Source organism: Mercurialis annua, linkage group LG7 (assembly GCF_937616625.2).
Source record: "Mercurialis annua linkage group LG7, ddMerAnnu1.2, whole genome shotgun sequence".
Classification (NCBI taxonomy): domain Eukaryota; kingdom Viridiplantae; phylum Streptophyta; class Magnoliopsida; order Malpighiales; family Euphorbiaceae; genus Mercurialis; species Mercurialis annua.
Window position 1 is genome coordinate 44,464,376 of NC_065576.1, and position 15,933 is coordinate 44,480,308.

General features: G+C 29.7%; 1 protein-coding gene across 1 annotated transcript; it reads right to left on the reverse strand.

Moving 5' to 3' along the window:
- Nucleotides 1–2,304: 2,304 nt before the first annotated feature.
- Nucleotides 2,305–5,535, reverse strand: LOC126656621 (uncharacterized). The gene is made up of 3 exons (XM_050351230.2): nucleotides 5,169–5,535; nucleotides 3,440–3,632; nucleotides 2,305–2,701 (listed from the first exon to the last, which is right to left on the reverse strand). The coding sequence occupies exons 1-3, from the start codon at nucleotides 5,220–5,222 to the stop codon at nucleotides 2,571–2,573; spliced, it is 378 nt and encodes a 125-aa protein (XP_050207187.1). The 5' UTR covers nucleotides 5,223–5,535; the 3' UTR covers nucleotides 2,305–2,570.
- Between the last annotated feature and the right edge of the window lie 10,398 nt (nucleotides 5,536–15,933).

The following is a 15,933-nucleotide window of genomic DNA, read 5'->3' on the forward strand; positions in this document are numbered from 1 at the left end:
ATTACAAAAATTTATCAAAATATATAGAGATTGGTTATTTTTTTATATAAAGATACTGTTTTCTAAAAACATTTCCAAAAATATAAAAAAATATTATATACGCTTAGTATCCATATATATTAATATATAAATTGCTTACAAGTTAAAATATTGTTTCAAAAAGTAATTGAAACAGAAAAAATATTATTAGTATAAAATAGATATTTTTTAATATTTCATGTTCATCTATAATCATTTTTTAAAATAGTAGTAAAATTATTGAAATAAATAATTATTTATCATTCAAATATATTTTTTCACTAAGTTTTACTTAGAAATAATACATCCCTAATACAATCAATCATGTATTGATATACATTCGGTATAAAATATACATATTAGGCCATGTTTGGTTCATGGAATAGGTGCGGAATGGAATAATTATTCCGTATAAAATAACAATTCTTTGTTTTGGTTCATGTAATACCTATTCCAATTCCATAATTTTGTGGAATAAGTACTCCTCTCAAAAATTAAAGAATGGCTATTCCATTCTTTATGGAATAGCTATTTTTTAATTTTTGAGAGAAGTACTTATTTCACAAAATCATGAAATTGGAATAGGTATTACCAGTGTTTTAAAAACCGAACCGGTGGCTGAACCGGTGAGGCCATCGGTTTCCGGTTCAACCGGTTGAACCAGTTCAATGACCGGTTCAACTGATTTAATAAATTTAAAAAAAATTAAAAAAAATTCTGATTCACCGGTTTTTTACCGGTTCAACATCCGGTTTTTTACCGGTTCATACCGCTCCAATCAAAAGATTCGGTTTTTTGCCTTTTCAGACTGGACCACTGACCGGTTCGCGGTTCAACCGGTCCGACCGGCCGGTCCGGTCCGATTTTTAAAACACTGGGTATTACATGAAGCAAAGCAAAGAATTGCTATTCTATTCCATACTATTCTATTCCATGCTATTCTATTCCATGAACCAAATATGGCCTTAGTATCATTTAAATCTATTTTTTTATCCATATAACTTATATCTCTGTTACAGAACAATCTTAGACTTAAACAATCGAATTTTTCATAAGACTAAAACTTCATCAGATGAAATAGAAACGTAAAGGCTTATAGTTTAATAATTCATTTTTATAAGACTTTGGAGTTAAGATTGGAGTTGAGGGAATTGAAATTGTATAATTATCAAAGGAAGTGTATTCATCAAAAAGAAAATATCAAAGGAAGCGTTAAAGACAATTAGACAAATGTAGAAGTCTTATGATAATTATAAATAATAGGCTTAGTCACTTAAAAAAAAATAAACTCAACCATTTTGTCTTTTTTCATTTTTATGGTAACTTTCAAAAACATCAATTGACCTAATTTTGATAAGTACATTTCAATTGTAGCCAATTATTTAAATTTAAAAAAAAAAATCATTTTGTTCGTTTATGGTAAGATGCACTAATTTTTGAGTAATTATGTCTAACTAATAACAACAAGTGCTACCAACGGAGTTGGTACAAGTGTTAAACGGCTTGGTATCACTTAAGCAAACTCTCGGATTCGAGTCTTGTGAATGCAGAAAATCCCTGCTGGCAGACTCACACACCATGCCAGGTGTGCAACGCAGGTCGGATCCGGATTAGTCGGGCGAAGCCCTAAAAATCGTATGGGCAACAAAAAAAAATAAGTGCTAATAAATTACTATACAATCCTGATCGTACAACTTTATGTGTTGGTTTTAATAATCATGCCGTAATATCATTTATTTGATTGATTATGAACAACATTTATTTGTTTGATTATAAGCAAATGTTTGCTAATGGCATGATTCACATTAGCATCTATTTCATTGTTGGCAAAAAAGAAATCCATTTTATTGCTTGATAAGATACTTCTTGTTCCTTTTTTTTTCCTTCAAATGAGATGGTAGTTGGTATAATGCATCAGCAACTTAAAGTGGAAGCAGAGTTCCTGTCAATTCCTATTTTAATAATTCTATAACACTTATTCCATTTTGCTCTACTCCAAGTTATCCAACAGAATAACCAATAATTTGATTTGATTAGCACTTACCAGAAGTATTTTTAAAAATCAAATTGAACAAGTCTGAAAAGAAATGGACAAAAAACAGTTTCAGAACATCTATGTACATAAAATATTAGGATTCTATATCTTTATCAGCAAATGCAATAACCATCCCGGGTTGTAAAGACATACCCCTCGGAATATTTGTCGTGGTTTCTTCAGTTCTCTGCCGACAGTATCATCGACAATTTCATTTGATATACGTAAGACATGATACAAGTCTACATTCATTCGACGAAAAATAGATGCAGTAAATTTTCTTCACAACTGGCTGATATTACAACAATTTCCTCGGATGACATTATACTTTGCTTCAAAGATCAAAACAATAATCCGACTACAAATCATTAGAATCATATATATTAAAAAGCTCGTATACGATAGAAGTTCTCCATTGAAGAACTTAAGGCCACACTTTCCAAGGCGAAAAAGTTCTCTACCATTCTGTTTCCTAAGCAAAAATAAAACTACAAATACATACACATACTTTTTTGCTTCATGGTTCCAACTTCAAGGAAACAACTCGTGATTGTCTGTTGCGTTTTGCTACCTTCACAAAAACTATTGAGAGACATGATGGTGCCCACCATGGTCGGCGAACCTTTTGCTCGCCTTTTAAGCATGCCACTGAAAAGTTATCGATAAGATCAACACAATGTAAAGGACAATCAAAAAGACCATGATAAGAGAAGTGTTATCCATTTAAAAAAAACAAGCATGTTTTCAAAGCTATATTCAATGTTGAGTCCACAATTTGACACGACGCTAGATGAGCAATACCGTTTTCATTTTAAAAGATAAACCTCTCTTGGTTGACCAGGCAAGAAAAAAGAAAAATGTTGTCAAGAGATACAATCAAAACTCAAAGATGGAAATTCTACCTATCTTAATTCACATATAAGAGTAGCACGCTCTTCTATGACATCACAAAACAATACTACACATAGAAATATCAAAAAGTCCCAATAATTTTTCCATTGGGCTTGGAGATTTTCGATGTGTACTCCCAACAATAAGCAACCGATCTCTATTGATGGCACAAATGTATATTCGCAGGATCCATATATAAAAAACTGAGTTGGAAAAGGTACAATTTTCCGATCCTAAGGTCGCAGGAGAAAAATGGTGATAGGACATAATTCATTCAGTAGCTATTGCACATAAAACAGGAATTATTTAGCAGGTTAAAGACAATAATAGCATGGTGAATAAATCATATTTAGCAATTAGAAGAAAAATCCCTTTTAGCAAAAGGTTCAGACCTACTTTATAGACAAATTAAACGCAATGGTGTTTTATCAACAAGACAAAGGAAGTTTCTCTTGCATGCCAATGTGCGTTCAATAGATAAATAGAAGAGAGAACCTTTTATTCGTCTAAGCTCTTTACACAGTGTGATGAAGTCTCCCCATTTCATGTGGCACCGCCTTATAAACCGTAAAATTTGTTCAGTTGTGAACATAGACATACCCTCCAAATACTCTCCATTGACACCATTTTCTTTGAAAATCTGGCGGTAACTTCCCAGATTTATCTCTTCCAACCATAAGCCAACATCCTACCAAATTTGGGGGGAAAGGCACACCAAGGAAACATGTCAGTCCCAAAATAGTACAAAAAGTCCATGATAAATCTATTAAGTTCATAAAATGACATAATTTGCAAGTTCTCAATTGTCATCAATAACAGGTTAATTCAACTAACCTGCGAAGCACAGTTTTTCATTCTTGGTCTATCTAATCATCAATCATACTCTAAAAGAAAGGCTAATTAACAATAGCACTGCTATCTTACATTGTGCTTGAGAAAATGCTCACTTTGAATGGACTTAATTGGCAATAAAATGGCAAATTATACTTACGAGTTCTTATATTAATATCTCCTTGAGAATGGCAGAAAATTCAAAGGTTCGATGTGTTCCGAGAACTCGCTACAAATTTGTAAGATACTTTCTTGAAAACCCGTCATGTTCACTAAGATCCAAAAATATTTCCTAGGTTCATGACTTAAAAATTACTTATCGTATTCACTTCATGTTAATACAACTATATGTTGATCTCCAACTAATTTGTATAAATCAATACCAGCAATTACATTTACATCAATTAATGTAAGTCAGCATCAAAATATCCAGACAGAGAATCTCCTAGAAGCTACAAATACATGACATCCCAGTACGATCCCACTACTATCATAGCAGGCAATTTAGTAGCAACATGAATCAAGTGTGAAACAGAACAAATAAAGCATAAAGCTGGTAGTAATGGTATTGTTTTCAGCATCGACAATGTCATTCGTATAATTTTGCAGCAAACTTAACTGCAATATACTTATATAACACTAAAACTAAAGCATCAAGTGCGACGTAAGTCAAAATTTAACAGAAAATTTCCCAAAAATTGAGCAGTCAAAACCTACCAACCCATAAACCAGACATAATTGCCAACAGCTCCATGCTTGAACTCAAAGAAAACAAAATGGCAAATAATAATTCCACATCAAGGAGTACGAGTGGCTCAACAGAAACTATTCTTCTCGTAGTTCATGGTCAAGGGTGAATTACCCAACACGCCAAAACAACTCAGAAAGCTAATGCAAGCTGAAACTCTAGAAGTAAGCATCTCACCGCTCCGTTAACTGAGCGAGTATTAAGCAAACAGCTGAATAAATGTTAAGCTAGTAGTGATCCATTGTTTGTTGAGATGCATATGCTAGTGATGACAAAACCCATAAGCTACTTACAAATACAGTCAAACTGAATGAACTAGTTGTCTAGTTCTTAACTTAAACTAACTGGGTTTGCTTAATAGAAGATAAACTAGTATAAGAACATAAAATTAAAGGGGAAAACAGCACAATTAACCTAAAGATTGCAACAAAAAGAAAAGTCAAAACATTTGTTTAAGGAAAATCACTCACAAATATCACCATCAGACTACCTCCAAAATTAATAATTAATTAAAAAATTAAGTATATGTACAACTCATAATCATTATACAAAATTAACTAAGATCTAAAATAATCCAATTGAAAAGTACTAATCACAAAAATAATAAAATAAAATTAAAGATGCATAAAGAGTCTGATTGATTACCTCAACAGTCCAAATGAAGAAATCAAGAGGCTCAGGCGGCCTTTCTTTGCTCATTTCCTTTAATCAGAAAATTAATAAAATAAATAACACTCCAAAACTTTTTTAACCTAAATCTTAAAAAAAAATCCCCAAATACAGGCACAGTCTCAATAATTTCCTCAAATTTCAATCAGAAATAATAAATAAGTGAGCGAAAAGCAATAATAAGATTCGAAGTATAGCTTTTTTCCTCTGCAAACAGTTCTATTTTTTCGATTTTCTAGGGAAACAAACAGAATTGAACAGAGAGTGAGAGGAACAAAAAAGGAAAAAGAGAGTGCGAGATTGGAATTGAGAGTAAGAACGATTTGCTTACGGTGAGTATGTGAAGAATTTTTTATATATTTACCTTTTAGGGAAATAAAATAAAATGTTGCACTAGTAAGAAAATTATTCAATGCAATTGTTGCGTGGTGTGAAATTCTTAATGATTAAAAAAAAATTGAATCGCAAATGTTCGTTGATTTGTTGTAAATATGTCATGGCACAACCACTGTTTGAAATAAATACTCGGCTAATAGAAATATGCATCGGTCAGTTTGGTTCGATTTGGTTTTGAATAATGAAAAACCGACGGTGCCGAATGACATGGATATTAAAAATCATATTGCACATTTTTAACTTAAAACCGAAATAATTTTCAATGAATTTTTTCGGTCGATTTCGGTTCGGTACTTCGATTTGGACCATGGGCCTCAATATGGACTTTTGTAAATAAAAAAATTAATAAAATACATAGAAGAAATACCATCACATTCTCTAAATACAAATTTTTCGGTGTATTCCTTTCTTCACAAATTTTGCAAGTAATATATGTAAAATTACATCCCAATCAAAAAAGATCTTACTACCAATGTTCTAAACTGATAAGCAAAAATATAATCAAATTACAATTGATCTAATCCAACATTTCATTGCAGTAAAAGCAAAGCAAAGAAGAACTGGAGTATGAAGCAAAAGGAAGAGAAGCTGGCAGCTTTAAGTTGATGTGAAATCAGAAACAAGAATATAAAACTGAAAACAAATCATTGTAAAGAAGAAAAACTTTGAAATATTAAAAGTTAGGGACTCAGAATATGAGTTTTTTTTTTTCATTTGTAATGCGATCATATCACATATGATATGATGGCTCTAAAATATGATACTACATCATTTCATATCAATGAAGGCATTACAATATCTGTTAGTGGTGGAAGTTTCGTCATAGTACAAAAAAAGTAATTTGAAAATGGTTTTAAGAGCATTGAAGTAGTTTAAAATGATAGGCAATTTTAAAAGCATTGCAGTAGTTTAATAGTGCTTTAAAAAAAGGCATAAAACAGTCTTAAAAACATAGAAGTAGTTTAAAAACATTTAACCAGTCCTAAACAGCCTCAATAACATGGAAGTAGTTTAAAAGCATTAAACCAATTCTAAACAATCTCAAAAACATAGAACTGAAATAGTTTAAAACTTTAAAGCCAAAGTAGGTAGGTTGAAAAACATTTAGAAATAAAGTTTATATTAGTTTTGCTTCTACCACAACAATTTGCTCAATTCAGATGTTTCAAAAGGAACATTATTAGATCAGATTTGCATCAGAAGGGACATGGACAAGGATAAGAACATTTCAGTTTGGCAACTGGCTTCCACTAGAAGGTCCAAAACCATAACTGTAACACAATGTTCATATCACTTGTGTTTTCAGAAGCAAAAAAGCAGCACTTGCTTGCTAGTTCTAAGCAGGATGACCAACATTTGGCAACTTTAATGAATCCACAAAAGGAAAATAAGAAGTTCGGAAAAAGACAAAAAGCATAACATGTAAGAATGATAAAAACGGAGTTAAGAGATTGAAATACATAACGTTGCTTAAATATTTTCAACTCATCAATGCATTCTTCAACCACAAGAGCAGCAATGGATGCTCTCAACCAATTTTGTGTACAAATAAGTGCTTTCACCAATTTAGGAGTTAAAGAATTCCCGAAGCAATCAAGTACCCTGCCACAAGTGCTGAAGACAGACTCAGATGCTACAGTGGAAATGGGAACAATAAATGGAAAGAGAAAAGAAACATACATCCACCACATTAACACATTAATTTGATCCTCATCATCCAACAAGGCTTCATCCAGATAGATTTCTAGTTTAGTCCTTCGACAACTTGAGGTTTCCATTTCCCTCCTATGTTGCTTGAATCTTACTTTCATTACCGATGAAGGTTTTCTAGTTCTACTACCAGTACCATCAACAGAAAAAGGGACAGGAGAAAAAGGTGAGCTAATGCCTCCTTCAAGTTGAGTTAAATTAGGTTGAGAGCCTAACTCACAAACATTGTTCTCATTAACAGATTCATAAAGATATTTGTTCTTATTTAACATAAAGGTTAACTCATCAACAACATTATCATATAAAAGAACACATTGCAGTTTTCCAAACATTATTGTCAAAGAGTACTCCATGCGTTCTAATTTGACACTACGATCAAACATATAGGCAAAAAAAATCAGCTTATTCGTTTTGTCAGGATAACCCCGGGATTTATCAAACTTCAGTTTCATTCTCTTATCCAAAGTCTTAACCTCTACATCATCATTATCTATCATATCACACAACACCAAAATAAGATCACGTATCTCTTGAAAGTGTATGTCAGATGTAACATATAAAGAACTAGAAATACTCAAAGTGACAGTGTAGAAGTGAGAAAGACAATCAACAAATTTTATAATTACCTCCCAGTCAAGACAATCGGGTATATTATCATTTAAATCTTTCCTAAATAAAGACCCATCCTTATCATATTTTTCAAAAGCCTTTTCTAAGAAACAAGCAGCGGTAAGCATCAGGTAGGCAGAATTCTAACTTGTTGGTACATCTAAACATAAGCATTTTTTAGATTCAATTTCAACAAAATCAGCAGCTTTATTAAATTTTTTTTAACCTAGCAGGATTGTTTCTAATATACCTAACACACACTCTAACTTTCTTAACGGACACATTAACATTTTTAAGACCATCACTTATTACTAAATTAAGAATATGAACAATACACCGCATGTGAAAATACTTCCCTTTAGCAACCCCAGTTCCCCGAGCTATCAATTTCTTCCTAAAAACATTTACTACTACATTATTGCTACTGGCATTGTCCATAATGATACAGAACCCATTTTTAGCACCCCAATCATGAATACATTTCTCTAAAGACTTAGCAATGTACTCACCTCTATGGCCACTAAAAGGAATAAAAGATATGATACGCTTATTTAGCTTCCATAAATAATCAATCCAATGACAAGTGACACATATGTAATTTATTCTTTGAATGCTAGTCCATGTATTAATTGTGATGCTAGCCTTCTAATCGTGTTCTTTTAAAATATATTTCGATTTTAACTTTTCATTTGCAGACAAAATAAAGCAATCTCTAGTCACAGTCCCCCGAGAAAAAAAATTGAACCTAGGACATGCAATGTTTATCGATTTCTTAAACCATATTCCATCTACAAACCTAAAGGAAAACTCATCTACAATGATCATGTAAGATAGATATTTCCTAATAGCTTCTTGACTAAACTTCCATGCCCCTAAACTAACTTTATCCTTATCATCAACAACTTAAACATTATGCAGTGCTAACAAAGTCTATCTAGTGCGATTACTATGAGGATTTTTTAGACAAGCTACCATACGTTCTCTAAGAGTTGAGGTCCCATTAAGTTTACTATGACATTGATACTCTTTAGCATAGTATAAGCATTTAGCACTAACCACTCTGTCCATATCATCATTTATACGCTCAAAATGGTCCTAAACAGGAGATCTTTTGGACATTGGCTTCCAAATTTGCATTATTCCCAGCTACCTCAGGTTGAGGTTGAGGTTGAGGCTGTGTTGAGCCTTAAATAGCATCAGTATTAACAATAACAAAAACATCAGGACTGGGGCAATATTGCCTTCAATCCCAATTTCCTCAACTGTTAGCATCTATAAAATGAAACAAGAAGAATGCTAGTTCAAATGTTCAATACAATAATCAAAAATATAGAAAGTATCCAAATAAACGAATAGATAATTTGATACTTACGATTGAATCTGGTTCCATTTGAAAATAAAATGGGACTTAAGTTTCCACCATAAAAATTGTTTAGGTTTGTTTCACATAATCAAAGTAAAGACGTCACAAACTCAGAGAGATCAAATATTCACAGCTTCCACCACGTCAGTTCTCCATAAAATAAGAAATGAAAGTATTAAACAGTAATATCATATCTAAATAAAATAAAAATAAGAACAACTAAATATGCATAGTAACAACAAATCTATGTTTTATATTTGTGAATCACAGTGAGACTTCAGACAAATAATCCACTCCATTCATTTTGAGGAAAATATACATACACAAGTGAATAAGAATAGAAATCAATAAAAAGGAATTATAACATTGATGAATCACAATGAAAATCAAATTAAAACCCATTGAGAACTGAAGAAGAAAAGTAGGAAAATTCACCATCAGTTTTGTAACTTCTATTTGTATGGATGTTGTTTGAAGTTTGAGAAGTATCATAATCTACGTGGTCGAGAGGTAGAGGTAATGGAGGTTGGGTAGAGGAGATACTCCTAACCTCTTTTCCAAAGTCACCTGGCCCTTGAAACCCCCATAGCTTAGGGTCAACTCCTGCTATTGGTTTAATCCAAAATCTTGGTAGTCTTATTACCAAACAGCCTTCTAAGAAAGAGAGCCTAACGCGAAAGCAAACCAAGCTGGATAGAGCTTTGTGCTTGTCTAACTAGTTGCATTCATTTCTTGATTTGGTAGTTTGGAACTTGGAATCGTCGTCGTCGGATCACATGCCAATTTTATTGTGTATTACTACTACCTTTAATATGCAATATTATAATAAATTTAAATTCATTAGGAGAGAAGAGAAGGAGTGTAAGGAGTTTGTTGAGGGTGTTTGGAGGAGTGGTCATAATTTGAATATTGTCCATAACCTAAAGTTGTGTAGTGATGTGTTGGAGAATTAGGGTAGATCTGTTAAGCTAAACTACAAGCTGCAGTCTGTTGGTAAAAAGAGAATGGAATTAGCTCGTTTACAAAATAGGCAGAGGCTGGTGTTTCTCGCTATAATCTGTGATGGAGGAGCTTCACAACTTTCTAGGCGAGGAAAATAACTATTATAAGCAAAGGGCAAAAGTTTTCTGGTTACACAGCGGCGATGTTAATACGCGTTTCTTCCATAATTTTGATTCGACTAGAAATAGTCAGAAAAGAATCTCAAAACTCAAAAATGGTCAATGGATTTGGAGATATTCAAAGGCGTAAATTAATGATATTACTGTAAGACATCAAAAAGTAAAAAAATGGAACAGAGAAAGTATCAATTATAAAATTTATTAGTTTTCACTATTTTTATGCTTCTTTCTAAAATTCTGATATTGCAACCAACTTTTCTTATCAAACGGTAACATTTTTAGAGTCCAAGTTCCGTTTGTTTTAAGTGTTTGCATCTTTTAACGTTTAGCCTCACGCCAACATGCGTGTTTTACAGCTTCAAAATAGGTATGAGGTTCTACGCCTCAAATGAAGTTGCGAGGAAACTTCTGTGGTACAGACAACGCATCACAATTCACATAATTAGGGAGGGGATAAGGAATACTTGAGGATGTTGTTAAAGAAGATGAACTAAGAGAAAAAAGGACTCTTACAATAAATAATATTAGGACATCTCCAATATTAAATATAAAATTTTGCTCACTATTTTTTAATTTGGTCTATTTTCACCAAATTCATTCCATTAAGATCATCAATCTCTTCAACAAAAAAACAGATTTCCTTACTTTTTAATATTTTAATTATTTTTAATTCTTAATATTTTATACTCTTTTTACCAATTACATCTACAAACTTATGTATATTAATATTCGTCCAAGTTTTATATATAGTATTGCTTATATTTTAAAAAGACGCTATTAATTTTTTTAATTATGAAACTTTGTATTATTTAAAATTTAATTTATATTAAAATTACTTATAATAAACATTATATTTATTTATTTATTTAAATTAACACAATAATATTTTTTACTAAAATAAACATTACATTAATTTATTTAAATTATCACAATATATATAAAAACTAAAATAACAAAAATTTAAGTCAATCTCATAATGATTATGTTGCCTCCGCTAATGCTCTATTAATGCATTACAAAGTTCAAGATGAGCATTTTTATCTTTAATATGTTGATGTGGTAAAAGAAATTGTTGAAATTGGATATGAGCATTCACCGCTATTTCAACTAGTTCATATGGTATCAGTACTTCCTTAGCATCTTAAATTGTTGCATTAAGATCTCATTTTGCAAAATTATTCATGTAATATTATTGTCTCGTAAAATAATTTATGTAATATCTTTATATTAATTTTAATATTTTTATTATGGAAAATAAGTGGTCAATATATTTTAATATTATTATATATAAAATTAGTATATAATTATTTATTAAATAATTAATTAATACATCCATAAATTATAAATATTAAATTATAATTAAATTATATTATTATATTCAAAAAGTGAAACGGTGAAGGAAAAAATCCTTTGCTATTTCTGATGAGAAAATGGGGAAAAGTAGTCAACTAAATGCATTTAAATGAAAAATATGCGGAAGAAATATCAACGCCTCGGCCTAGCTGCGTAACATACTGGTACTCCCACTACCGCTGGACAGAAGGTTTAGGTGCTGCAGAAGATAGAAGTCGCACATAAATAAAAATCTGTAATTAATTAGCTCTTTTCAAAAAAAAATCAATTTTACAAATGAAAAGAATTTCTATCATTTTATAACGGGGAGTAAAAAAAACATATATATACTAAAAATGACAATTTAAAAATTAAAGAATATTTTCGATGAAAATAAAAAAAGAGTAAAATTTTAATTGAGCAAACATAATATAAAGGTCAAACAATAAAAAAAGGCCAAACTTTTCATGAAAGTTTTACAAAAGTTTAAACTTTTCAATTTTATCAAATTTATCTTAAAATGCATGATTTTGTTTCAATTATATCCAATTACACAATTTTGCTTATATAGCGCTGATGTGTGGCATTGCCATATCAGCGCCACGTAAGCGCCACATAAATAAAATTATATATTAAACATAATTAAAATAAAATTATGCGTTTTGGAATAAATTGGATAAAATTAAAAGTTTTGGACTTTTGTAAATTTTTTATGAAAGATTTAGCCTTTGTAATTCGGCTAAATATAAACGATTGTGATACAAAAGCATGTGCTGCATGTGTAAGTGGGGTTGCTGCGTTCTCATTATCATTTTTGGCTGGACCATTTTGCGCTTTGTTGGGATATTAAATTTTAGGGTTATTTGCCTTTAAATTTTTAATCTATTTACGTTTATAGTGATTTAAATATAATATTTTAAAACGTAATACCGCATATCATATACTTGTTAAGTTTGCTATAAGCATCTCCAATGCAATGCTAAAATAAAATGCTAATCCCATAATTTAACATTTAATCTTAAAGTGCATCTCCAACGCAGTGCTATAATTTGTGTTAAATTTAGCATATGCTATATCCCGTACTAAATTTAGCACAGACTATAGCATATGCTAAAATTCAACAACCAATAGCAATTCACTATTAATTACAATTTTACCACGGTCATTTTTTGCATTTATTATTTTAACCTACTTTTTTTATTTTTTTACTTTTTTCATTTTAAATTTTGTGCTTCTATTTAATTTTACAACATCGATTTGATTTTTTAATAGTAGACCATACATCAATATAATAAAAAAATTAAATAATTTATTTTTATATAATTCATCGATTCTTTTAATTATATATTTTGAAAAACTCATTATTAAATTAAAAAAAATATTTCATAAATTATAGTTTAAAATATTTAATTAAAAAAATTATTAAATAATTAGCAATTAATAAAATTAAGAGATAATTATCTTAATAAATAATTATAACATTTTTTTTAGCTTTGTGCATTGGAGTAAAATTTGAAATGCTATGATATCTATAGCATTTTACCACTTTTTCATGCTAAATTTAGCATAAAAAGTAGCATCCCATTGGAGATGCTATAGTCCAATGCCATTTTTTCTCACCAAACGACGCCCTTTTTGAATGATTTTCATGACTGAAACAATTTCGGACAATTCTTTTAGGCCGAAAATACAAAGAATTGAAAGATCAAATTCTTTTTCTTTTATTTAAAATGTGTGTTTAAATCGCTATAAAATTAAAAAGTAAAGCTTTCAATTGCAAAAAATAATCCTAAATTTTATGGTTCGCAAAATAATTCTTTTATTATAAAATAATTATATTTAATTTTACTTTCCTAATTACCGAATTAACTATTTTATTTTACATGTTGAAAAGCGATGCTAATATACCGATCCGCCTAACAGAATTAGAGTATGCTCTATCAATCACCAGGTTATAGCCATATCAATAAGAGCATTCTCAATGAACTCTCCAAAAGAGTCAAACTCTTTAAAATAAAGAATGTATCAATAAAATGCAAGTCCAATGAACTAGATATTATGTATATTTAAAGAAGAGAGTTGGAGAGCCAATTTTCAGTCTCTATTCCATATTTCATCAATTATATTTAATTTTTAAGTTACGTTAAATATATATATATATATATATATATATATATATATATATATATATATATATATAATATTGCCTAATCTAATATAAAAATATAAATAAAAAGTTATTTAATTAATATCTATTGGAAAAGGTGAAATAAAGAGTTAGAAATTAAAGAGCCTATTGGAATAATAAAAAATTCTTTAAACTTAAATATCCTTTAATTAAAACATCTATAAAAATTTATTGGAGATGCTTTAAGGGCTGAGCACAGGAAACACCCATGTAAGAGTTTGATTTACATTAGTATCTCAAAAGATTATTTTGCGCAACCCATAAAGTTTAAAAATTTGAATTCATATTTGAATACTCCAAAATAGACAATTTTTACTCAAAAAAGGACATAACATCTTTTATATGTGGAAGCATCTCATTGGTTTCTATTTGTATCAATAAAATGTTGACTAGTGCAATATATAACCATTCCGGTTCGGCCATCAATCCACTGGCCGCCGCCACTGTCGGTGACTAATTAAGGGGTTTATATTTTTTATATTATAAATTATAAATAAATAATTTAAATAAAATAAGTCTACTTTAAATTTATAATCGGCTAACTAAGTTGTTTAGTTTACATTAAATTTATATTTAATTTACATTTAGTTTACATTTAATTTTTACAGAGTTTATATTAAGATTATCTTTAATATACTATCAATTACATTTTACTTGGTAGGTTTCATTTCTATATTATAAATTTTAATTACTTTATATCAGGTAAACTAGGTTTACTTTAAATTTATAATTAGTGTACAAACAGTTTACTTTAAGTTAGTTTATTTTTGGTTTACAATCAGTTTACTTTCAGCTAACATCTAGTGTTTTTTTAATTCTACACTTACACTCAATTTCATAATTTAATGCCTCGTGTTAACATCTTATTAGTCTTCCACATGCACTCTTATGCACTATTAAGAGTGTGGATGTAATTATAAAGAGTGACATTGACAATAAAAAAGTTCCGAATTGATGGATGGAGACATGGCCATTCAATGAGAGATCACCTCAGCAATTTTACACGTTTTCTCGAATTACACCAATAAAATGACATTCATTTATTGGTTAAAAATGACATCCTCCGCAGCAAATTACACCAATGAATGAATGTCATCTCAGCACCATGTATGGATTTGAACAAAAAAATGAAAGTTGATGTATATTTATGACAAGTTTTAAAAGGCGTGATTAAATTGAGAAAACGTGTAAAGTTGGTGAATTTTTATGACATTACCCCTAAAAAAAGAAGGATTTTGCATTTTAAAAAATTTGCATTGCCAACGATAAGTTTTTTTAAAACCGAATTGTAGAGTGTAATTTCTTCCATCAACAATCTAATACCCATATTGTAATAAAATATATAATTTTGATAATCTATTAAAAAATTTACTAAGAATCATCATTGCATGAGATAAACAATAGTAACATTTTGATTGAATTTAAAATTAAATAAGAAAACTTGGAACAACCAATTGGAGTTTTATTAAGTTTTCTTTCAAATAGATGTATAAATTTCAATTCGCCAGATAAAATTTAATTATAATTAAATAAAGGCAAAAAGTACAAAAAATTCTTATAGTTTTCTCAAAAAATATAGATAAGCCCTTAAACTAATTTTGGACACAATTAAAATTTTTTTGTTTCAAAATAAGACATATAACCCCTTTCGTTTAACATTGTTAAAAACACTCGTTAATTGCTAACATGTCTCTCATAACTATATAGAAAAAAGATTCAAAAATAATTTTAATGTTTAAAATATTTATCAAAAACTGACATGCTAAATGTCCAAAAAGTAAATTAAAAGGACTTAAAACACTTTTTCCAACAAAATTAGAGGACCCTTTTGCACAAAATGAAAACATTAAGAGCTTAAGTGGTCTCAAAAAAAACTTAAAAGACATATATGTTCTTTTTAAATAATTTAAAGAGTTTTTTTTTTGTATCTTTTGCCTTAAATAAATGTCATTTAAGGGAACATCTTTTGTTTAAAAAAATTCTTCAAGCTTTTGGTTAAGTTTTATCTGATTGAACTCTTCA